Below are 27108 nucleotides of genomic sequence, written 5' to 3' on the forward strand. Positions count from 1 at the left end.
CTAAGGTCGTCATTCTAGAGATTGGTCTCTGTCCTGACTTACAGAAATTAGTATTTTATTTTTGCAAAACAGACCTTTTTCTTAGAGCGTTCCTTTGAGGAGTGCTTTACAGCGTAACACAGCGTGGTGATCCGACCGGATATGTGTATCTGGTCAGCTGGCACACTGTATTAATCTGCACAAGTGATAGATCTAACCCAAACATCCCGGACGAGCCCCCAATTTGTAAGAGGATTCAATTCAACACTACAGCTAAGTCAATGCCTAGTCTGGGATACTGAATGGAAACCCTTATTGATATATCTTTATGTCCAGTTCATGCGTTCTGGATGACTACCCCTATATAACACCCCTCTCTTGGAATCCCCCTGACCCCACTGAGCCAAGAAGTAGTTCTGTTTTGCAAGTTTAAAGTTTTATTTGATGATTTAAACAATATATATATATATATCACACTTTATAATAAATTAATAATTGAATATCACACTTAATCTGAGCAGTAATCAATAATGGATAGTCCGGCACTAGCACACTTCTTTATAATCAATGATGAGTGGTTATAGGATGGATAAGATAGCAACACTGGTAAATAGGGACAGAAGAATAATGTGGTAGAGAATGCTTTATATAAGTTCAGATGGATGTAATGTTGAATGAAAATGCAATACAGAAAATACTCAATATGATTTCAACAAAACAATGTAATCACTTTTCTCTGGCAATCCCCTCCCCCCTTTATGCAATGCAAGGAAATGGAAGGAAAGCACACAGTTCTCAGAAATGCAATCAAATGTAATTCAGTTCACCACAGCAAGCTTAGACCACAGAAGTTGGAAACACAGGCCCAAAATGCTTTTATATGTGCTGGCAATGAAGTGAAAAATATGCTAAAATGCTTTTAATTCCCTCTAGAGGTTCAGGGTGAGTGGTATCTAGTTAATATTAGTCCAGGCTCACTCTAGCAATGATTCAGGGATGGTTCTTAAGAGGCAATCGAATTTTTAGCAAGGAAACTGCTGTTTTCACACGTGGAGAAATTTGCAAATCGCGGTAAAATTCGCGAGTGCGTTTTTCGCGATTGCGGCAAAAACGTATGGAAAAGGAATGCGTTTCTAGGTTCGTTGAAAAGCCACGATTCTAAGCTTCCAGAGGAAAGTTACTGCAAGTCTCTAAGACAAACGGTCACGGAGATATGAGTGATATGGTAAAGGTCGTTTTTCAGATTTGAAACTTTAAAAGTTCAAAGTGACAAGTGACAGCTAGCAGCTAGAAAATGACAGGTGACAGCTTTTAGGCAGTTCTACTTAGATAAAATAGATTGAATTATATTATTTTAACTAAGAGGTTGGTTCTGCACAGTTCTGGTGGGTACTCACAATATATTTAGAAATAGAATGGGCCTCGCCACGGATCTGGTCAGGTTTTAGACTGGACTCTGGTCTGGTCTGGGTCTCTTCACAGTGATCTGGGTCAGGTCTCTGGTTCTGCTAACAGCGGTCTGGGTCAGCTCTGCTCTGCTGGTCTAGCCTCTCTGGATTCTGGAGATTGATGGATTTGAAGTCTGGATCTCTGGATGTTGTATGGTCCGGCAGCATGTTTCGCAGCAAATGGAATTGAATGTCCCTATCTGTCCTGACTGTCTGCTTTTATGTGTTTGGGTGGAAAGGCTAGCTTCCTAGGCCCTACCCCTCTCCACTTGTCATTGGCCACTTCCTCCTCTTCCCCTTGATTGGGGGAATGAAAGGAAGTGTCATCATGATGAGGTCTGTTTATGATACAGAGAACCCACCCCTGTCAAATTACACACAATCTATATTTTGACCCAAAAGACATATTTGCACAGGTACACATTTGTTTAAAATTACATGCACTCATCACATATCACAGGAGGTATACCCTGTCCAAATCTGCTCTTCCTGGGAGCTTGCAATCAGAAATGGAAACATTTGCACTTTTTGGTCAAGTTACCAATATCAGATTCTTACTCAAATTTACCCAAATGTGTGCAAGGCATGCAGGCATTAATTGATGAAGTATCAGACTTTTCACATGCAGACATTTTAATTAATACCCTCTTAACTGCTAGTTTGCCCCCAGATCATGCCACCGGTTCTAAAAACCTCTTAAAATGTGGGCAGAAAAATCACAAGAATTATGGTATCATTTAAATAATTATGACAAGTCCGTACTATGAGTTATTCATCTTTTTCTAAGACCATATCCTGGCTACAGGGGTGTGTCTTTTCAGGTCACATGGTACAGAAACCAGTTTTTCCACTTTCTTCAAGCTCAGCCTCTGTCTCCAGTTTCTCCCCCTCCCAGTTTCTGCCAAGCCAGCTTGCTCTCACATGCAGTGCTCCTCCCCTTTCCTTCCAGGAGGAAGCCACATTTTACGACTCCCACCAATAAAACATTTGCCTGAGTCAGGACAGGGCTTTGTTCAATTTCCTGCAGAGCCCAGGTAATTCAATCAGAGAAGTGTCAGATCCCTTTTGGTGGGAACAGCAAAAGGGCAGCTAGGCCTGGGAACACAGCAGTTGTGCAAGTCTCAACTCCTGTCGGGGGTAGCTGGTGGGCAGAATTCAGTTCCTTAAGCAAGGCCCCAGCTAATGTCACTTTTAGTTACCCAGTTTTCTGCATTCAAATAAAATTAACCATTTTTACATATGCAGCTAGAATTCTGATTCTAAGTTTAAAACTATGACATTTAAACAATTGCAACCTATGTGACACTCAAAAGTAGGTCACTCATTTCTTTTAAACATTTAGATTTTTAGTGTCTTTCAGTCCAAATTTACTTAAACTGCTGAAATCCACAGCTCAGCCAGTCTTGTTATAAACCTTCAAGTCACTTCAGAATATATTTTTACATTGTATCCACCTCTCAGTAAGTCTTTCTTTGGCATGCTTTGGGTTCATTTATTCAGTTTTACACAAAAAAAAGAAAGTCTGGTGTTGTTTTAAAAGTGGTGATAGTGGTGAGTACTGGTAATGCACCCATTTTTGGGATTTAAGAAAATGAATTCCCCACAATTCTAGGTTGCTTTTGGCAATCAGCATTGCCATTCCCAATGGTTTCAGGCTACTGTGTGGGTAGTCCAATGGTGGTTTTAGGCAATGTCCTTCTGTGCCCATAACATCGGCAAAATGAGTGGCAGCCTATTCTTCATGCATTTCCCTGTGCATTTTCTGGGAAGCTCTGGCCGTCATGATGTTTTCAATGCCAGTACTGCACAGTTTTTGAGGTAGGGCTTGGATGCGTGGATAAAAACATCCCACAAAGCAAGCTTAGCCTTATATCCTCCGGACTATGACAACAAACACAACCTCAAACTGGTTGTCCCAGCTCCAAGATGGTGTAGTTTATATTAGAAAATTCTGACCATAGCAAGGAATGCACTTAATGTGATCCTAACAACAGATTTATTACTCCATCCTGAGGCTTTTAGTATAGCTGCCCTTTTTGCGTTGCTGAAGGCACCCCTAGGTCCTTCAGAGATTCAGACCTTCTTGCACCCCATAAGGTGTCAGGGTCCAAAGGCCCAGCTGGGCTCATTCATTTACCCATTGAGGACTAGGGAAATCCAGGAAAACTACTGGAGCCCTACACATTATTGTTTGATATTGTTCGATCCACTGTTTGATGAGGCACTCCAGATCGGTCATAATGTTTTGTCTCCGGAGACCTTATGTTATCCTAATATGCGTTCATCCAGTGCAGACTCCTGCGTTTGCCAATGAAAGGTGTTCAATGCTATCTGGTTGCCTTGAACATTATGTTTATCCTACTCCATCGCACCATTTAAATAAGCATTCAGGGTACAGCTTTAATCATTTCAATATTTAACTGCCTTAAAACGGAAGTATGTTTCTCACAATTGGCATTCAAGGTACCGAACATATAATAAACAGCACTTACACATGCGAAGCACAGTGTCCCAGACTCCAGGCACTCAGTTAACGACATGGACTCATGGTACTTGTGTGCTGTATTTGGTTATGCACAGCACCTAGGCCATGATGGAGACACTCACAGAGTATTAGGAAAACCTTATGGGGGCATACTGGACCCCTCTTTTGTGTGTTCTGTCATAGACACACAACCATCCTTAGTGATACAACATTACGGCTATTGGGACCAATCGGAGAGTTCAGAGCAAAAAGCACTGATACAATCCTGAAGGAGTTGGAGCGCATCTCCTGATAACCACACATCGGTTTCATGGTACTTTGCCACACCAATATCTCCACAGGATTTGCTCATGGTGATGTTTAGAAAGACCAATGGTTTCTCTGGCGCTACATGTGCCCTACATGAAAGATAGAAAAAGGATGGGTCGTTATTGTGGGATAATGACCCACCACCAAATTATGGCCGCAAGTGAATCTGAGGGCCAATGGTTGGAGAATTTGGATAATGAGCCCTCCTGATTAGCACATGGTGGTAGTAGGAATACTGAGTTGGTAAATTAAATGTTGTTTTGTGTTGTAGCATTAAAATAACATGGATGTCTTCATAAAATAAACATTTTAATCACAACTTGGTTGAACTGGAGCAGGTTTAACATGAGCCTGATTTAGGTGTCAAGTAAAAGAACATGATTTCTCTTTAAGAAAGTGAAAGCATGTTTCAATATTTTAGTTTTCTCAATTGCCTGTTTAATTGTGTCTTGCTGGAAAAAAGATTTCCTGGAAATTGTATTGTTGTTTCCCCTGTCTATTTCTGAAGACAGAATGCTGTCAATACTAATAGTTATCAACTGCACTCTAAACATTCTGATTGGCTGATTGGAAGTCAATAACTCTCTCCATGTGCTACTTTGCCCTTATGACTGCTTAGATATCTTTTCATTATTACAAAGAGCTATTAGGCATTCTTCTGGGTTTCCAGTGGCTTCCCAAACCAACAGTTCACTGCAGCCAGTATGCCCTTTTAATTGACTTAGTCCTGAAATCTACATATTAGAAAGGTCCCCCATTATCTTCATAGGGATTGAACTCCAAGATGTGACTTATTAGCATGAACGGTCTGGATATGGTTGTGCCTCTACACCATGTTACAGGGCACTCTGGCGATGGAAACATAACAGTGATTTCTCAATAGAAAAACTCACATCCGTATTTAACATACCGAGGTCCCTTAAAACCTCACTATACCGTGGATGCAATACATCATTGACTCCATGCAATGACTGAGTAGGTTTTAACTCCCCTATCGGAATGGGAAGGCTTGTAATACTCCTAGGTAGAGGATCAGTAGATTGCTGTGAAGAAGCGCTATTGGCATGTTTATCTGATGGATCCAAAATTCCACTGCTAATTGTAATTTTCCCAGTGGATTTTAAATTAAACCTCTGGCTACAAGGGGTCAAAACACCTTTGAATAATTCGCCGTGGAAGCATTTATAATGTCTTCACATGCACAATGTTGTTTTTCCCTTTTGGCTTGGGTCACTGTTGATCTATACCAAGGGTTTAACTGTTAAGATCGCCAGACATTTTGGACTAAAATTCCCTATTGGCAGTGGCCAGTATAGTCAATCGTGAGGGATCATGACAGTGGCAATGCACAATACCTGTGCAGACCTCTGATCCATATCATAAGCTTCCAGAGGTTTGAATAGCTTGGCCAGATTGAGACTCCTTCACTACAGCCAGGAACTGTAGCTTCCCAAGTCCTCACATCCCTTAGTAAAAAAACCTTCCTTTAAGGAATACATACTGCAGATGGGACAGAACGACTTGTTTTAATTTCTTCAGTTATTTTTATCTAAACCTGTAATCATGTGGGCACTATCCATCGACCTGAGAGTTACATTCTTGATCAACTATAAACACCAGTAGGCCAATGGCCTCTTGGAAGTCATACCTAAACATGAGTTCATCTGACTACAACATGTACAACACTTCTATTTCAGGTTCATGACAGCTCTGACATAAAAGAAAGAACACAACCTCAACAAACTGCACTGGTAAATTCCCAATCTCTGTCTCTATTCACATAATATAATGGCCTGCCCTTCCAATAAATAGCAACATACCTGGCATATCCAACAACCCCTCAGGAAAGCTCTCTTTCATTTGCTCAACATTCCTACATGCAAACATGCAAGCAAAGACCCCAAACATTTTTCCCACAAATCCCCTAGGATTTGGAACAGCCCTATAATTAATATCTATGTATCACCTACCTCTTCACCTGAAAGAAAACCTGATATCTGTTGCACTGCACCAGTGACATTCACGCACTACAAGCACACGTACTCCACTGTAGAACTATCTGTATCCAAAGGTGACTGCATAGTCAACTATCAGTGTATCCTACAGTTTGGGTTCCATTCGCAAGCTAAAACTGCTCATAGCCAATTCAGAAATTACTTTGTTTTTGGTATGATTGAAACAAACCACTTGGGGGAAAATGTTTACTGTTAGTGAAACTGTAAATAAAGACAAAAAATAACCATACGTTTCATATGATTTCATTTAGATCCAACTTTGTGGAGCACAGACCATGTGCGGCAGTGGCTGGAATGGGCAATCAAGGAGTATGGTCTTCCAGATGTTGATATCTTGCTGTTTCAAAATATTGATGGAAAGGAATTGTGCAAAATGACCAAAGAAGACTTCCACAGGCTCACACCAAGCTACAATGCGGAAATCTTGCTCTCGCACCTTCACTACCTCAGGGAAAGTAAGTCGGGCCCACTTTAGAAAACAAAGCCCAATATATGGGCTCTCTGTAAAGTAATCTCCAATATTGTTAGCTATTTGACTCTGTGCTTTGGTATAGTTTGTTCTAGTGCAGATGTGACAGTCAATTCAGTCACACATGGCAAAAAGAAAAGCATAATGTGTGTGTAGCATTTAATTTCATCAAATGCATGTATTGAATATACTGTACCTTTGCTCCCGTGTGAGTGATGCAATCCAAACAGGTTGTTAGCAACGTGGGACAAATCCTGAAATGAAGGCACACATTTCACCCTCGCCACTTTGCCTCTCATGTAGATCCACCATCTTGATTTTGGCCCCATGATTCTCCAGCCCCCTATCTGTCTCTACACCTGCCCACAGATTCCGCAGCACCCTCACCTGTGCACCCTATGTACCATGTGGAAATGTTTACCATGGACATAGTAATGAGACTCAGGGCTGAGTTTGCCTTTCTATTTCAAGTGGTGGCCCTTTTTGTAATACTTTTTGAAGGTAAATTGCTGCTTGTAGGTATAAAGCCAATGTTCCTTCAAATAACACATCTGTTAGCACTCTTTTGCCTGGGGTTGCTAATAGCGATAATGTGTAGGCAATCAGCTTTAAGAAGCTAGTAGAGCCCTAAACCCCTTTGAACCTCCTTCCCTATGCTCAGGTCTGACAGCTCAGGCTACTGGACTATTACTGGCTGTGTAAGCCTTACCCTCCCACCTAATATTATTATAAAACTACTGTATTCCCATATAACAGTTTGAATGTAATTGTAACTAAAATCAATAATAATACATTTTGAGCCAATCCAATGAGACATAATTTACTTCATAGGTATATCATATTCTACCAGGGTCTTTTTTAGTTACTATGGAAGTTTAGGTTTCGGGTTAAAGTACAAGGACAAAGAGAAGCATATGAAAGACAGGTCAAATGGAGGAGAAATGGAACAAAAAAAGAGTATTGAAAAGGAATCAACCATCATTGCCCAGAATAAAAAGATTAAAGAAAAAAGAGTATAAAGGACAGCAATGCTAAGCAACAATTTGCTGAAATAAGTTCACAGTATTTTGTTCAAAACTGCTTTAAAAAAGTGAATTATAAAAGACACATGACAAATGGTCATAAACAGGTGTCATGTAAAAATCATCAAAAACACCCTACTCCGGGCAGCACATAGCCTACCAGAGTATTGTAATATGCCAGCTCATATAACATGTTTTAAACAGTTTTGAGATATGAAAAGTTGTACATTTGCTCAAAATGCGCTCCGAAATAAATGTCATCATTGAGTGGCATGTCTTTTAATGTGCTAAAGTAGTTAAGAATGTCTTTTCAGGGTTGTCTTTTCAATGTTGAGCAATACAATGCAGATTTTTTTTTTTTTTAAAAACAAACAGGCAGGAAAAAATGTAGAAGAAATAGAAACAGACACTAAAATTGGGAGTTGATGTGCATCCCCCTTTTAGCAAAAAACCTATAAAAAGTGAAAAACGAAAATAAAATACGAAAAAAAGACATTAACAATGGAAAGACTACAATTACTATATATGGGTCCCTGAATAGCTAAGTATGATTTGCTAAAATAATTGTAATATAACAGTAGCAAAACAAACAACCGTTTTTAACACTTTTTAAAATTTTAAAAAAAGTGCAGTGCTCTAGATATCTTCATTGACAGAAACAAGAATTACCCCAATCGAGGTTTGTGCTGATTTTCTCAATAAATCTCACCTGTAACTTTTCTATGTGGATTTCCATCTTTATCCTCTGCTCATGTAAAATGAAGACTCTTCCACACAAAGGTACAGAGGTGCAGAGAAACTTTCACGGCTTTTCTCCAATTCTAGAAGCCCTCGCATCGCTTACATTGAACAGCAAAGTCCATCCATGTGGCTCACAGACATCTTTGACGGTAACCTGTCGCCATACTGCAGTTCCCTTTCATGGAGTGTAGTGAAGCGGCCTTCCAGAGAATGGGTAGAAGCGGGGGAGAGGAGAACGAGTGGGCAGGATTGCCATAGACAACAGAAACCGGAAACAGAAAACAAAAAGAGAGCTCGAAAGGTCGTGACAACCCCCCAAATCCCCACGTATCACAAAACACACACACACAAAAGCCAACCAAGACACAGGAACCTCCCATGTGGATGATGGTAATTGGTCCACTTTGAGGCATGTTTGCCTGGAGGGCAGAAGCATGTTGGCGCTGGGAGAAGCAGCCCAGAGCTTTCTGGGCGGGGTGTAGGTGGGGAGGGAATGTGGTTCAGGGCAGTGGGGGGCGCCCAGCATGTTTCCAGGGGTTGTGGGCAATGGAAAAGAGGCAGATGCCCTTGTGGGTGTTAGAAGAGTCGTTTGCAAATGGGTATGTGTCCTCTGCGGGGGTCAAGTCCAAAAAACAAATGTGGGGGGACTCTTTAACATACCAATTGAATGTGGCGTCACCAGAAATTAGTATATCAAGGTGCCCTCTGAAAAAAAAGTGGGGGGACTCCTGAAAAAGTGTGGGGACTCCGTCCACCCGCGTGCACCCTCGACTTGTGCCCTGGTCCTCTGTGAAAATTAAAGTGGGCTAAAATGGGATTGTAGACCCTGTGGGGTGAGAACCATTATCACACATGCAGTTAATTTGTAATACTTAGAGCTGCAAACACATAAGCACATTGAACATAGCAAAGAAACAGAACATATCTTTCACATCACAGGTAGCATCTTAAGGCTGCTTATTATTCTCCCTACTCTTCATATAATAATATATTTGAGAAGGAATCAAAAAGAAAATTGTTGATGTGTTTAAGATGTTGGGGATCCCCCATGTTCACTGAAGAGTGGTGTGTGTGTGTATATATCATGTGTGTGTGTCTGTGTGTGTTTAACGTGGGGCTGCAGTGCGGTGTGTCTTCCACACCATCGTAGAAAAGCGACTTGTCCCAGCCCACCCTTACAGGGTTGTGGGGTCTCCAGTGTTGGAGCCATGGTGTGCCAGCAGAATTCACAGTCTTTCAGAGTGGACCTGAACATCTCCTTCAGGGACAGTGAAGGTCCGGTGTCAAGGTCCTATAAAAGTCCTGGGATGTGAGCAGGGTGGTTACGCATGCTCCCATGCCGTATCCGAGTCTCATTCTATATGCCCAATCTGCCCACAATAAGTTTTGGCATCTACTGGTAAAATGCATATATGATAATTCGCTGGTAGTTTCACATAATTACACATCATCTGCTCGAATCATTTTGTTCTTGATTATTACATAGAGTACATCATAAAGTATAGAAACAAAAAAGTAACTCCTCATGCCCCTTGCCCATAATCTTCCAAAATTACCATCCACATTGTTCCTTGTCAAGTCTGGCGAATCAGGGAAAACGTGCCTTCTCTGTTATGCTTGGTAGTGGTCACACATAGTGGGGGGTGTGCCCATATTAAGCCAGTCATGCATTGGCCAGTTAGGGCCCAGTGACCTTCCTCCAGCCATTATTCTGTGGCATATCATACTGGATTCCTGCTCCTGCATGCCAGTAGGGCCATGTCTGGATATCAAATCAAATGGTCAAGATGGCAGACTGCCTGCCTCTTTAAGGCTTTGTATATTTCACTATGTGACTAGCAAGAAAGGCCAGCCTTGCCACAGAATCCCATGCTTGTTCTCAGCTCCTTCTCGCACATTTTAGAACTGCCCCTTTCATTTTCAGTGAAAAACCACCCTAGTCAGTAATCTAGAAGGCTGACCCAATTTGACAGGCATGATCATATTAAGTATTAATGTTATAGGGTGACCAGAAGATACACGTGACTAGGACATTAGATATTAAATCACAGGATTTCCTTTAACAAACGATTAGCACCCTATGAATGCGTGGGAGTGCAGGGAACACAAAGTGAATACAACAATACATACTTGCGTTCCCAGCTCTACGGACATCCATACTGGCTGCCATCCTCTCTGCTCACTCCAGTGCCCTCTCCTGCCTCCACCTTAAAAACAGATCCTGCCTTGCACATCGGGGGATTTTGCCAGCAGCATCCATCTTGACTCCTGGCTCTCGGCTCTTCTCAGCGTAAACCACATACTTCATCTCTCTTGATGCATGCCATCTTTTCCGGATGTGCATTCTGAGCTGCACGCTTCATTGGCCCTTTGCCACATCTTCCACTTTTTTTAAAAATTAAAATGTTTATTGGTTACACTTAAAAGTCAATTAAGTAAATTAACCATTTACATTCAAAACAAAACAGAAAATCCACATTCATCTTCAAGACATCATAGACAAAAATCTTAAGCTGACTCAACAAGATCTATTTTGAAACTGTTTCACATTTGCATAATCCTAGCACTTTCCGGTACTGTGCGCATGAGCTTGCACATCTAGGGCATGCAGCACGCTCAAAATGCTCCGCTACGATTCCTACGCAATCGAAGGCTGTTGACTTTTCTCCCACCAAATTATTCACTCACTTCGTTAGACAGCAATGAGATCTCAAGAAATGTGAGTACCACTATGCATACACTCACTCGCTCTCCCATCAAGACCCATTGCCACCAGTCTAGGTCTAAGGATGTAACATGTTGGTTACAATGAGCTTGAAAATACTTTGTGCGCAGATGATTCAGGGATGAGCACCGGTTACTAAATGAAAAAGGGACTCAGTTTGTTCTTGTGAGCCGCAAAATTCGACAGTATGATTGCTCAAGCAATATGACTGCTCAAACATTATTTGGTTCCTGGCTAGTTTTACTTCACAAGTAGCAAGTAGATTTAATCGCACTCTAATCAATAAATCCCTATAGTGATAAGAGGGAAATTATAATATATACTGTGGGGGTTTGTTTAAGCCTTTTTGCTCAAGTTGTAGACAAGGGCCCTCATCACTTACCGAATCCGCCATGGTGAAATGGGGAATTACTACCCCATTCCAAGGTTGGCGGGGCGGTAATTCCCCATTTACCATTGGCCCTTCCCCATTCCCATTTTTGCCCCATAGGGCTCAATGGGAATGGGGAAGGCGGTAATTTCGGTACCACAAATTGCGCTACCGTAATTACCTTCAAGGTCCCTTTGCGGGTCCCTACTTTAACGGCTGGTACAGACCAGCCGTTAAGGTCGGGAGCCGCAAAGGGACCTCGTAGTAAGGCGTTAAGGGGTTAACGGCGCCGCAACCTTTTACGGCGCCGATAACCCCTTAACGCCGTCGGTTGTAATGAGGGCCAAGGTCTTCTCACATCTAGGTTTCTTCTTCAAATATGTACAGAATGCACATCCTTTCCGGGTGTGCATTCGGAACTGCACGCTTGATTGGCCCTCTGCCACATCTTCCACTTTTTCTTTTTTACCCTCGCTCACCCGCCCTACTTTTACCCGACCATTAATGATCTTAATAACTGTGGCAGGAGGGCTTTTCTGACCAGTAATGGCCCTAGGTTTTAAATGAACAAGTCAATCACCCAAGGCCAGGAAAGCCCTCAACTATTTCTATTAATGCCTCAATGAAGTCTATATTTGGGGATCACAGTTTGACTTCATCTAAGCAATAGAAGTAGGTGCACTGGATACCAGGCGAAGGACCTGAATCTGGGAAGCGTTCAGGTACAAAGTATTATCAGTCATCCCAGTGGGCGAGTCCAGAAGAAATAAGTGGTGGGCGTGGAAAAAAGCCACACACATTCAACACAACTGTGTGTCTTTGTCATTCATGTGAAAGGAGCAGGCGGAAGGAGAGATAATGTTCACAGGAGGTTTAAGGTAACTGTTGAAAAACCAGGGAAAGAGGACCCAGCCCTGCAGGACTGTATCAAAGAGTGTGTGTGCCTTGTGGAGAGAAAGGGACCAGATCTCACCTGTACTTCATGGTCATGCAAGAAAGTAGTGAGCCATTTGATCACACTACTTTTGATACTGATGGATCTTTCTAAACATTTGAGGAGAGAGGAGCATTTGACAGAATAAAAAGCAGCTGAAAGGTTGACTAGGATTAGAATATTGACTGTAGTTCACTTGTTTCCCCTCTCCAATCTGGGTTTCATGTTGGTCATTCTACTGAAACAACACAACTCTGACTGTCCAATTCTGAGTAAGGCACAGTGAGCGTGGAAAACATAATGCTTCACTGTGCCAGTTCTTGATGCCCAAGTATCACCCTGATTTTTAGCGACACCTGGGCACCAGCGCTGAGCGTGACAGTCTCTTGTCACAAACTATGCAAAATCGACATGTGTTTGTAGTTTACGGGTAGATTGCAGGTGTTAGCAACATTTTCGGTTCATTACAAACGTTTTGCTGGCACCTACAAATCCTTTTTCTTTGCTTTATATCTTGTGAACCTGGCCCTAATAATGTGTGAGACTTTAGGCACAATATTTATTCAAAATGCAATATGCCCTGTATGAAAACATAGCCTTGGGTTCATGTATACATCAGTGTTTGACTCCCTTTCTCCCGGGCCATCACTCACTGCATGCAAGACTAGAAGGTACTCAGTTTCCCTCTTTCCTGTTGTAAAATCTCTCTCATGTAGACGCAGCGCTACCTGAGGGATTACACCATTTTCCCAACTGTTTCACACTTTCACTAATGTGGAGGAGCAATAAGGATGGTTTCAAGGCACTGTTGGAAACTGTCCCATTGAAGGCCAATGTGATGCATCACCTGCACCATCTCCTGACACCGACTTCAACAGAATAGGTGTTATTTACTCAATATGTCAGGATATCATTATCTGTCCTTTTCTGTAAATAATCCAGCCCCATTCCTCACTGATAACTGTTTATTGTTTTTTTAATTTTTTTTTTTTAAATTTAAGACACATCATTTACTACAAACCTTTGTCAAGGTACAAACATGATAACTGTTTATGTACATGACCACTGCCTCCATTCCTCTTTGCATGTGTCTTCTACCACCCTGCCTACCAAGCTCTTCTTCCCCTTTTCACCCTTCTTTAGGAACTTATCTTTCCATTCCTATATGTGCCTTGACTATGTACTTTGCCTATGTACTTCATACTTATTGTACTATTTTATTCTTTAACTTTTATATAGTGCTTTGGCGAATGCACAATATGTGTCAATTAGATAACTACATATGGGCACACATTTGATGCAAATCACGCCTAACTCTGCCTCAAGTGAAGCAGTCCAGACACAACTATGTTATCTCCTTTCTCCATAGAAACACAGAGACAGACTAATAGGTTGTACTATGCATAAGAATTCTATCTGTACTGCATATGTTACTATGTATCAGAATCCTGTGAACAACTGTAAAGTACCAAACTGTGAACAACTGTAACCTAACAAACTGTATCTAAGCATTCTTTCTTGGGCCGCTTATTGTAACCCTCAAGCAAGTCTCCTTAAGTTTCCTTAAAGCGCCTTGATGCCTGTGGGCTGTAGTGCGTTCTACAAATCCAAAAATAAATAAAATAAATAAATAAAACAGTTAAATGGAATTCTACCTAGAGGAAGCATAAACTAAAGGGGATAGGGAGGCTACATCATGGAATAATTGATTGACTACAAATTCGACAAATCATTTTAATCGAATTTGGACAAAAATATATGTGGGGGTGGGAAAGCATGATAATTAAAATAGGGGGAAGTGAGGGGAGGGCTGCAGGGGGTCTCCTCCTGCATATATTTGATGCCATATTGAATTCAAGAAAAAAAAACTCGCTGAAACCATATTTGTTGAATTGTTTTTGATGTAATCACATAGAACCAAGTTATGGTATTTCCTTCCATCACGTTGCTTTCCTTATCTCTTCATAGTAGATTGCACTGGTAGATATTGCAAAGAGGCAAATAATCGGATTAGTAGGGGAAACAAGATCATTTAATTGATCTAAATGGTTACTTTTGTCATGCAATTTTGATTCCCTAATCCGTTCTCAATGTCTGAATTGTGAGAGTAGAATTAAATGAAAGATGTAGTTTTTAGTTCCAAGCAGTAAAAGAAAAGTGTGGGCCAGTCAGCTGCTTGTGTCTGTTTGCATGCTTTAATCGTCAGAAAAATGTGGTTTTGAAAGAAGTGCCAACATGTGTTTTCTCTAAGCTGACAATTTATACTGATAAACCTGCAGTCAATTCAAAATCATCCATTATTGGGTGATAATAAAATATAACTTGATTTTTTAAAGAAATCTCAATTTACTTTTCACTATGGTGTTACTTTGTTTTGTTTTGTAGCTCCTCTTCCACATTTGACTTCAGATGATGTTGATAAGGCCTTACAAAACTCTCCACGATTAATGCATGCTAGAAACACAGGTAATGCTGCCGCGCCCTCTCCTATGAGAACTCTTCAAACCAGGCAAGATTCTTGTTGATATGTGTCATGCGCAACATTGAAGCTAAGAAGCACATATTATGCGTGGCAGGGCTGCAGCCCTTTAGTTCCTGAGTGTTTTCAGTTTGGGACACTTAAGTAACAAAATGCACATATATTTATATTTTATGTAGCATAATGTTAAATCTATACGTGCATTACTCACTAAGCGTTTAGTAATGGGAATTCTTAGAATAACTTTTAAAATATAGTCTTTCTTTTATGTCTATTTCAATGTGTATTCCAGTTTAAATGGCAGGTTACCACAGATATGTGCATTATTGCATGTGATTCGAAGAGGTTTGATGTTCATCACTTAAGAACAGTGGACAGCAGTAGTTTAATACGAATTCAGTGTCCACAAACTGCATGAAAATAAAAGGCACCACCAGTTTTTGGCTCATCGTGAGGAAAGAAACCAGGGAAAGGATAAACCGATTAAATGCTGAAGACATTGGTCTTACAGAGTGTTTTCTATTTTTTAAAAAAGTGTGTGTGATGTTTCTGCTGCAGCTGTGAGTGAATACATATATCACATGTTAACAACATTGACGCCAAAGTTGTGAAAATGTGTCAAATTCAGGAGCTGCAAAGAAATTCACACTACTTCCTAGTGGCAGAGTATTTAGTATTGAGCAAATATGCTACTATTGGAATTTTCAATGAAACTAACTGCGGTTGTTCCAAACTGTACTACACAATATTAGGCCTCATTACAGGTTTGGTGGTATCCCGCTGGTAAATCCGAATGGCAATACCATTAGCACCACTTGGTCAGCCAGAATTACTGTCAGATTACAAAAGCCGGTAAGTGCTGTGTTCCCCATTACATGGAGTCCCACAGGACTCCATGGGGGAAATTGCGAGTCTGTTTTGGTGATAAGGTTCTGGAATTACCGGCAGCAGGTAAATCCGGCATCCCACCACCAAACTTGGAGTGTGTCAGTGTCATAAGGTGCAGGTATGCAGTAATACTGGTACTTTATTACCTCACCGGCTCACTCATAATGAAGCCCAATGTGTCTCAATGTATGGGGCCTCATTACGGTACTGTAATCTGAGTTCTACCGGCAGGTGCCCTCTTGCCCGCCAGGTCTGACCTGGCGGGTGGACCAACACCTGCGAGCAGAGCATGTCGGATGCACCCGCACCATTCACGAATGGTGCCGGTGCCTCCGGCTTCCCCATTCCCATTGAGCCCTACAGGGCTCAATGGGATTGGGGAAGAATATTTTTCGGCGCCCGGGAATGGACGATTACCGGGTCCGGCAAGGTCATAATGACCCGGTAATTGCCCATTCCCGGGGGCCGGAAAAAAATGATACCGGCGGCAGCCGTGCCTTTATTACAGGCACGGCTATCGTCAGTATCGTAATGAGGCCCATGGTGTTAGCTTTTTCCCCATTATTTAAACCGGCATGATAGTGAAAAAAAGCAAATAGGACTTGCTCTTGACTTATGTAGGACTCTGTTGCATAACATTTTGAACCAAAACAAGAACACAGACACACATGCTAGTTATCTTTCTTTTGTGTTTATGAAAGATGCACCAATTACCTCACTTTGCTTCACACTTCCACACTGAAAAATTGGACTTTGTTTGAAGCAGGATCTGTTTTTTTAGGTAATGCAGCAAACAAACTACACACATCAAAGTGCTTCAATTGTTAACCCAGTTCAAACATCTTTATAGAATATGGATCAGGTCAAACTGGCTTTTGATTCACAGAATAACACACAGGCAGAAAAAACTGTGCTAATTGCACCTGTGAAATTGTTAGTTAATGGAGCCCCTGAGGTACCGCTAACAAACAATTCCACTCTCCCTGTCCACACTATGTGACAAATGAAGAATGTTGTTTCTAAATGAAAATATGGGTTCCATTTCATGCCAATACTTAAACAATATATTAGTGTACCACAAAGGGCAATGGTAACAACTAGTTAACTCCGTTAATTCGGTAATTGACAATTCTGCTGAAAGTTTATCAAAACAGATGAGAAATCATGCACGCCCCTTTAAAAATGCACGAGTGTAATTGGGATAAACTCACTCACCGTACACCTATACTAACATAGTTAGTATAGGTGTACGATCCATAATGAGAGGAATCTTAGAAAACAGCAACACTGTGAAGTTCTTACTCATTATATAATTATTGTTGTTGTTTATATAGCACATATAAAAGTGTCATGACTGTCGGTGCTTTAATGATACTAAGGCCCTCATTACAACCTCGGCGGTAGCCATGCCGCTATTGGCGGCATAGCTGCCGCCAAAATCGCGTCCGGGTCCACAGAATGAGGAATTACCGGGCCTTTCCGAGTTCGGAAGGCCCGGTAATTCCTCCCTCCAAGGACCCGGACCCGGTCCTTCCCCATTCCCATTTCAGCCCCCATAGGGCTGAATGGGAATGGGAGAGGGAGCAAACAACAGGCCGTTAAGAGTTGGCCGGTTGTTTGCTCTCTCTTCCCCTCGCGGGACCTAGTAAGCATGCCTGGTTTTCCCAGGCATGCTTACCGTGTCCCGCGAGGAAACCTCGTAATGAGGCGGTACGGGGTTAATGGCGCCGGCACCTCAGATGGCGCCGTTAACCCCGTACCGCCAGGGTCGTAATGAGGCCCAAGACTTACAATTCCAAAAGTAGCATAATATATATATATATATATAGACTGAATATTATCTCCCTGTAATCCCCTAACACAGTTGTTGATTGAATTATTATCATCTGTTTCTGACATCATAATTGATCGACAATATTGTATTCCTCTAGCTGTGATATAGAAGATCACTTAGCTCATAACACAAGCTGCAGCCTATGTTGCCATATCAGCCTATCTGAATCAGCAGCCTGACTGCAATAACTAAAAGAGAGCTGATTTAAACAAATAATAATAATAATACATAAATAAAAGAAAACCTATTGCTCAACTACACAACCTTGTCCTAACTGTAAGCTAAGTAAACTAGATATATTGGGCCTGATTACGACCTTGGCGCTAGCCATTCCGCTATTGGCCATGCCGCATCCTGGTCGGGTTCCCAGAATGAGGAATTACCGGGCCATTCTGAGTTCGGAGGGCCTGGTAATTCCTCCTTCGAGGAACCCGGGCCCGGACCTTCCCCATTCCCATCTCAGCCCCCATAGGGCTGAATGGGAATGGGCAAGGGAGCAAACAACGGGCCCATTACAAGCGGCCCTTTGTTCGCTCCCTCCTCCCCTCGCTGGACCCGCTCTGCACGTCTGATGAAACCAGACGTGCAGAGCGGGTCCCGCGAGGGGACCTCGTAATCAGGCGGGATGGGGTTGACGGCGCCGGTACCTTTACCGGCGCCGTTAACCCCGTCCCGCCTGGGTTATAATGAGGCCCATTCACTCCTTTCAGATAATTGTTCAAGTTATGTTTTTTGCATTATACATGAAATAAGATTGAGTCAGCCTTTCTAAAATGTGACCTTAATGTACGGAACGTTCGCCTGTGGGTGAATTGAACCACTCAGCTGTTTTACTGTGAATGGACCCGGGGAGTTGAAGTTTACAATGCGCTATCTTCAGCAGGTGCATTAAACCCATGAACTTTCTTGGTAAAGGTAGACCTTGGGAGATTGCTCTCTACAGCAGGTGCACTATCCAACAGATCTATCTTGGTGATTTTACGTGACTTGAACACATGATTTGCACATAACACGCACATCTCGGATTTAGTCACATGAGCCTGAAGAGCTATAATATTGTCAAAACAGGATGGATCACACATTTCCAGTCCCTGCGTCGAATTTCGGTGTCTCTCCATTCCTCCTCTCTTTCTTTCTAGTTCCTTTCTAGTGACCTATTGAGCAATATCGCTCAGCTGAGAAAGCAAGCTTCTATCAGCTTAAAACCCTTTTTTTAATTTAGCTAATTTGCATACACTGAAAGAAGATTGTGGACACTCTCCCTAATTCCTGAACCTCTCCAAACCTAGCTGAACATGTGATAAAGACTTGAGGATCTCTCTGAAAAACTAAGGAAGGGATTTGTCCAGGACTAGTTCCACACCAAGGTCAGGTTTCTAAAACATAAATCACAATAAAAAATGTAAGTACAGTGTCCAAAAAAGACCCCTCGGCACTATTATGAAGTCCCCTCGCGGGACCCGCTCTGGACGTCTGGTTTTTCCAGACATCCATTACGGGTCCCGCGAGGGGACCAGGGAGCTAACAACGGGCCCGTAATTGACGGCCCCGTTGTTAGTTCCCTCCCCATTCCCAAAGAGCCCTATGGGGGCTCGAATGGGAATGGGGAAGGACGGGCCCGGGTTCCGTGAAGGAGGAAATACCGGGCCTTCCAAAGTCAGAATGGCCCGGTATTTCCCCATTCAGGGAACCAGGACATGATTTTGGAGGCAGCCATGGTGCTAACAGCACCATGGCTGCCTCTAAAGTCGTAATGAGGCCCTTACATTTAGAAGCAAATCTGGATCGCTGAGTTTTGCATCGTTTGCATCCAGTTTCCCTTTGTAAAGCAAACCTTCCTTACACTTACAATTAAACAGATACTTCAAAGTCTGCGGAATTGATTTGTATATGATGAATGGTCTGATAGCAGAAAATAATAAAAATATAATTCAATTCATTATAAAATAAATTCAGAGACAACAGAAAAGCTGCCTACATGTCAAGCTACGTTGCCTGCACACGTGTTCTTATCTCTCTATGCAGCTGGAATCAGAGTTCAAATCCTTCTGAACATTCCCAATTCACAGAAGTGTTTTATAATGGCGCAATCCCATTGGAAAACGCTCTGTGAAGAAGGCCCTTGGAGGTTTAGCATCAAGTGGTTAGAATCATTTTAGCAAATTCACACTCCAATGGGTAAGATTGGTTTGAATCTCATTTGAGTCACTTCAACCATTCTTGGTAAGAATCCAGTGCCACCTGACTCCTGGCATGAAACTCACTTCGGAATATCCCAAATCGAGGGTAGCCACAGAATGCATGCATACAGTGCCCTGTACCGTGGAAAAGGGATGGAACACACTGGAAGAATTTACTGTAAATCAAACAAACGTGGGGACCAATAACTCTGAAACAAGAAAAAAAGATTAGACTGCCATTTTGGTCTTGGCTGCCTCTATATATGGGTCCAACTGACAGGCAAATGGATAACCTTCTCTGGTATGGCACAGAGACCTTAAGCGTAGTTGAGGTTTTGCTGCGTGGATTACTGTTTTTTTTTAGATTGTGTCCATTCTCAATAGAGGACTACTCATATTGTTGACTAATTTTTCAAATAACATTTGTTGTTTTACTTTGAATGGGTGTATTGATGAGATATGCTTAGGGAAAATGGCATCACATGACCTTCCTGCTTAAGGCCGGACGGGTGCCATTGTGATTCATCACTTTCATTAGTGACTAGACAAAGATGTCTGCCAGGCTAACATGCACAATAGACCAGGACCATCCCTGACCCGTGGTTCATGTGCAGATCCATTACTGAGCAGTGCAGTACCGGCTATGCAGTATACTGCCATGCAGAAATTCATTTCAGTTTTTAGGCAACAAAGGGCCTCATAACAAGCATGGCAGTCCGGGAACTACGGTACCGGTAAACATGCCGGTACCTTAGTTCCCGGACTGCCATACTACGGGCTGTGCTTGCTGGCGCCTGTCAGCACCCCCAGGTCTGACCTGGCGGGCATAGCGGCACCCGTGAGCACAGCACGTCGGATGCACCGGCACCACTATGAATGGTGCCGGTGCATCCGACGTCCCATTCCCATTCAGCCATATGGGGCTGAATGGGGATGGAGAGTCCCTCATTACTGGCACCTGTAAATGGGCAATTACCGGGTCTGCCAAACCCGGCATGACCCGGTAATTGCCCATTCGCGGGTGCCGGGAAAAAATGGATACCTGTGGAAGCCGTGCTTGTACTACAGGCACGGCTACTGCCAACCTCGTAATGAGGTCCAATGTCATACAACTGCATAACTACAATTGTGGATGTCAGCCCGTCTTTTTGCTTAAAGATCTAAAATTGTGGATGAACATGGCTAGAAATGGAGATTACGGAAGGTAGAATTCTGTTTTCTGTTTTAAAATATTTTCGGGATTTACTGTAATAGACAAACAAGGTACAATGACATTTCAACAAGAGAATCAATATCAGGATTTTACATATCACGCAACATTCACACAGGTTTTTCACTGGGAAATCTACATATGCAGAGCCTCTAGGGCCATCATTTCCCTATTAAGAGTAAAAAAGAGGAGTGGGGTGGGGTAAAAAGAGGGAGGAGATAAATGAGTGATGGTTGGGACATTTTGAGACCTAGTAAACAGTTCACAGTATTTTGTAAGCACATAACAGTATTGCACCAAACTAAGAATTGATACCAAATATCCGTGCATGTTTTCTTCATTTTGTCCAGGCTGCTGAGCTGAGGTCTTCCATTCATGAATCTACCGGAGGGTGATGTGTGCTCTTCTCTCATTGCACATGTTGGGGCTCTAAGTAGCCACAGTATTGCATACCTACTCAGTTTCCTATGTTATGATACGTTGTCTTATACAGCTTTTACACCAGTGCCAATCACTACCACAGCAGTCATATGGTCCTGGTACCTTGTCCAAGAAATTGGCAAATTGTGCCCGCACAAGGGTATCAAGACCATAGTTTGCTTGAAGAAGAAAAAAGGAAAGCAAGAAAACAGTGAGTGAGGAGGGGAAGCAGGAATAGCATCAGGATGCAGAGCTCTTACAGATTGGGAAGATACAATGAGGATGAAGTAGAGGAAAGGTGATTGTACAGTTGTATACATATATGCACCTCTTAGCATACTGAGATGTGAGGGATGGGATAGAGTAGAGGTGCATTCATGTGGCAATAGCATTAATGATGCTGAGCCCTTTCAGTGTGATGGCTTCTCTGGCCCATAGGTAGGCGAGGGCATATATTTTGCACTGCAGTTCTCCTATGTGGTCAATAATGAGACTGCATTATTACTGTCATTTATAATGAAAATACCCTGTATTGTGGATGTGATTACAATCCCAATCCGTGATTTTCCCCCCAGCTACATACGCCCATCAAATCACATTTTCAGGATCTCTATTACTGAGTAAAACTAATGTATGTTGTGCGGATCTCTTGAAAGCATTAATTGGATATGGCTCCTCAGGATTATGCAGCCTGTTACACGACCGTACTAGAAATAAAGTAGGACAAACACATTTAACAATCATTATATTTTTACTAATCCTTATTAAAAAAAGAGAAATCAATGTACCCTTCAATGGGCATATGGATTTTTTTAGCTGAAGTCTACAAAATGTATACTTGGCGTATCGTAGGCAAACCTTGTTTTTCAACCACTTCTGTGCCAAGGTGCTTTTGTAGCCTTCAGGCAAATGTTTTAATATAATCCTAATTAAAATCTCTGGGACTTGACTTGTTAGTATGTCATTAGTGATCTTTCAGCACCATTCTTCATAGCATAATTATATGAAATTGGGGCACTAAATGAATTAATTGCTGTGCTGATTACTTTGGATTTGACCTTTATTCAGCGTATATTATTATTATTATTATTATTATTATTATTATTATTATTATTACTATTATTATTATTACTATTATTATGAGGGTATTCATTGAGCGCAGACCTAGCTTTGGGAATAAGTGGGGTGCTTTACAATGATTGGGGGAAAGCACAGCGAGGGAAGCAGCGAAAAAAGGAGAGGGGAGCTAACAGAGGAGGATGGGCACTAGCCATCAAGGAGGGGGGGGGAAAGAGTGGGGAGCAGATCACTGAGTCTCAGATAGGGCAGGGATAAGGATTAATGTATCTCTATGCCATGAGTTTTAGACATGCTCATGTGTTATGAATTATTTCTCACTCAAAACACAAAAACTCTTCTACAGGCTGTGTTTTGCTTATTCCTCTTTCCACTTCTAGAGACAAGCCCGATGATATTTCTGAAGCCGGTGATCAGGATTATAATTCTAGCATGTCACCAATCATTTGAATAGGATCATTTTCTGAACGAATAACATGTGTCACAACCACTGCAGCCTCTCATTCAGTAGGTCGGGTCACTAGGGTATACTTTATCTGTTTTACACTTGACATTTAAATGTATCGTGTATGTATTCATTAGGAACCTGGGGGATTCTAGCAGGAAATCAGGTTGCTCAGGTCACAGGCATTACCTACTTGTACATATCCATATTGGGAGAAGCCTGGTTGGCAGCTCTCTGGCTGTCACCATCGCACTCCAGCTTCTGCACTTTGCCTTCCCTCTACTGACTCCCAATTTCCATCACCCACCCACCGCTGACTATGATCCCCTCCTAGCAGTCCAATCTACTGTGCCCAACCTGCAATCCTGTCTACACCTCCGCTGACGTAGAAATGGAAGACCGTATTCATGCAGTGAACCTCTCCGTTTTGAAACACTGCCCAGACATTTGGCACAGATACGGTGACATGTTCATCAACTCTTTGAACCAAAGATAGCACACCCTAAACCCCTAATATTTGAACTATGTAAGCGGCTATAAAGAAGACAAACAGACACTGGGCTAACAATAAAGCTCCTGACAACAAACAATGTTTACAGGACCTCCGAAATAAATATAATTTACAAATCATTCATATTGGTATATAATTTTGTGTACTCATCCCTATGGTAGTCACCAAGTACTTTGCTCCCTGATTACACACACCATCTCACCCTGTCTACATTTACCCATCTTTCATCTACATCTATCTTTCATCTACCCCCTCTGACTTGAAGGTCACTCCCGTTCCACTCCAAGTCACTGTAGGCATTGTGTCTGACTCTTGGCTAGACACGAACATTCAAGGTTAATATCCCAGTGAGCACTACTAGCATTACACCTGACCATTGAAGGTGATATGCCCTTATCAATGGCTATCAGAAAGACCTGAATCAAGAGAATTCAGATCTTGCAGAATAATATGGCTAGAACAGTCCAAACACTGCTTATGTCTCACACTTCACACCAATTTTGAAAAGGATCCTTTGCTCCAGTCAGAGCCTGGATCAAATTTCAAGCATCTTTTACCTGTGCAGTCTGGCCGCTTGGCTGCAACATCGATCCCTAGTTCCTTTGTTTGAAAAAACATAGTCTGATGGCGCTCAGATGATGAAATGTCCCGAGTCGCCTCTAACATGCGCTGTTAGTTTCTCCATGGCAGCAATTTCCCATAACTTTTGGAGCCATTGACCCATCAATAGTGCGTCCTTCTTACCCCACATAGAGGTCATGGCAAGTTTTGCCACCAGTGTCATGTTCTTTATCACATGTATCTGGTTGCCCATTCCATCCCACTCTTCCGTCTCAGGACAAACCCAACAAGTGAAAGGCTTGTCTAAGCACCGACCACAACCCCTCTACTTCATAGATCACAGCTTCTAAGTCTTTCTACAGCAGCCCCAATTTTGGGTCACTCTCCATGATATGAGATAGAATCCCCTCCACCATAGATACCACCACCCCCACCTCCCAGTCCACTTGGTAGGAAGGGGCGCCGCACCTGCTGAAATAAAATCACTGTTAACAGGAGGTGGGATACACCCTGAGTACTTTGGTCTCTAAGGGTCACAGACAACAGTGTGAATTGTCTAGGGATCTCAACACAGACCCCTTGTTATTTAATAAACACACTAGTACCGTTTCCCTTTTTCCCTAGGAATCCCCTGGCAAGAGCTCCAACTGAATGGGCACCCATATGTCAGCTCATCCTTCCTTGCAGGGGTTCTCTGGGACCCTCAGGGTTAGTCTTATGCAACAGACCCCCTACCTAAACCCAGGTACCACCCACAGGAGTGTGATGCCATAGGATGTCCTCTGTGGGTTGTCCCATCCCTATAGGCGGCCTCAGGTAGTCGTCCGCACCATTCCACTACCTCACTCCAGAGGACCTCCTCTCTGCCCGCTATTTTAATTAATGGCCATCCCTACAAAATGTCCTACCCCTACTTAACTTGTCAATCTATTTAACATAGACACTATTACTTACCCCAGCTCTATACTACCCCATACTTAGCAATTACCCTACTTAACAATAATTAAATAAATATATACATATAAATACACATACATATATACAATGACTTACAACACATATACAACATAACACACTGTGTCAGAATGGGGTGACTGCTGCAGTCAGTCGCCATTTAAAGTACCTTGATGTCTTTCCTTGTGGCACTAGCTATGTACTGGTGGTGATGCTGTTATTGGATGGACTGGCTGCGCACTGCAGGATGATGGCTGGTGCAGAAGCTGGCTGAACACTGTGCTTCATGGTAGGGTTGATTCTAGGCTGACTGGTGAAGTGCTGGAGACTGGTGACACAGATGGCTGTGGCCTGTCCCCTGATGTGTCTAGGGCCTGACCCTACTGTTCTTTCTTCTGTGTGGCCCGCCCACCATATAGGGCCATCACTATCACCACTTCTCCCGCACTCTTTGTAATGTCCTGGGCTGCCCTCTGCAGGAATAAGGGTCTGCCCACGTTCACTGTGTGCCTCGTAGACCCTTTTTGGAATGTTGCACCCACCACTGCACCCGCTGTAGTGTTATTATTTTCAGGATTGGACCCCATTGGCTTGGGGGACCATCCGACATCACTGCCGCTCCCGCGGCACTGTTTGTATATCCTGGGTGGACCTCGCTGGCTGGTGGGCTCACCCAACATCACCACCATGCCCACAGCACCATTTCGCAACAAGGTGGCAATCCCGTTGTCATGGGGACACCACCACACTCACCACTGTGTAGCCCGTAGTCATTGTGGGTGGGGCAGAATCCCCACGACAACAGGGATGCCACCAACTTCACCATTGCCATGCTTCTCCACAGCCCTGCTGCCTTCACCCGGACTGATCTGCTCGGCGGCATGGGCTTACTTCACCAGAGAAAATGGTGGGCTTTCTTCACCATGGGCTTTCTCAACAAAGCAGCCCAGGACTTCCTTTGTCTGTTTCCCCTCCCAATGGGACAGGATCAGTCAGCTGTCCCATTTACGCTTAGTCGAGCCTTAGAGCAGGCATAGTTTACCATGATCATATTAATTATCCTTGGCCCCCAAACCGAATTTCCCTAGGGTCTTCCGTAGAACGGATCAGTACACTCTCTCAAAAGCTTTTTTCAACATTTAGTAGTGTTAACAACAAAGTCTGGCCCCTCCCCTATGGACTCTATCAATGAGTAGGTTTACCCTCCTAATATTATCTCCCGTCGATCTGTTTACTATAAAACCTGTCTGGTCAGGGTCTATGAGGGATTGCCTGAAGAGCTCTAGGCTACTGGTTAGGATCTTAGTGAAGATTGACACATCTTGGTTAAGCAAAGAGATGGCCTATATGATGCACATCTACTATAAAATTGTTTTTAACATAACATAACACTTTTCAACAACATTTGCTCCATCTGAATAGAAAAAAACACCTCTTTGTTTGATTGGCCAGTGTCATTTTATTGCTACAATTATTAGTGTTAAATTGCCCAGCACGGGTGCAATTTATACAATATGGCTAGGACGGGAAGAACATCTCACCACTTTGGCCAAATTACATAAAATGCACGAGTGCTGGACACGTTTGCACCAGTCCCATTCAATTCTGCAAGGAAGCTTTGTAACAGAAAGTGCACTGACTGACTGGCCCATGAAGTGACATTTTGCACTGTTTGTCCAGTGCTCATATCGGTGTCAACCTTCCCGACAAATGTGCACAATTGCATTCATCAGAATATTTGATGTAATCTGGCCTTTGGCCTTGGACATCTGGAGATGTCTAACCCACCACCGAATGTGAAACAACATTAAATAGAGTGTACAAATATAATACACCATCAGCAACAGACGATCTGACACCCATCCAACAAGAAAAAAACACACACGTAAATATGCATAAGCAACATACTAAACAAGAACAAACCTACAGAAAAAAAGGAATGTACCCGTACCCTCACTTGACAACTTCTCCATGCCCTTTGCTAGTAAGAAAGAACTTAACATGTTGGAATTAAGATCGTAACCACCAGAAATAAGAAACCCAGCCCGCTAA

General features: G+C 42.6%; 1 protein-coding gene across 7 annotated transcripts in view; it reads left to right on the forward strand.

Moving 5' to 3' along the window:
* ERG (ETS transcription factor ERG) overlaps nt 1–27108 on the forward strand; it is a 1195114-nt gene that overhangs the window by 1097060 nt on the left and 70946 nt on the right. For 4 of the 7 annotated variants that reach the window (XM_069636074.1, XM_069636075.1, XM_069636070.1 and 1 more), the window contains 2 exons: nt 6488–6691; nt 14883–14963. In XM_069636074.1, coding sequence (XP_069492175.1) covers nt 6488–6691; nt 14883–14963 — 285 coding nt within the window. The remainder of the gene's footprint in view (nt 1–6487; nt 6692–14882; nt 14964–27108) is intronic. The other 3 variants (XM_069636076.1, XM_069636073.1, XM_069636072.1) reach the window with 1 other exon arrangement.

This window comes from Ambystoma mexicanum, chromosome 7p (assembly GCF_040938575.1).
Source record: "Ambystoma mexicanum isolate Mex_15411 chromosome 7p, UKY_AmexF1_1, whole genome shotgun sequence".
In the NCBI taxonomy this organism is placed as follows: domain Eukaryota; kingdom Metazoa; phylum Chordata; class Amphibia; order Caudata; family Ambystomatidae; genus Ambystoma; species Ambystoma mexicanum.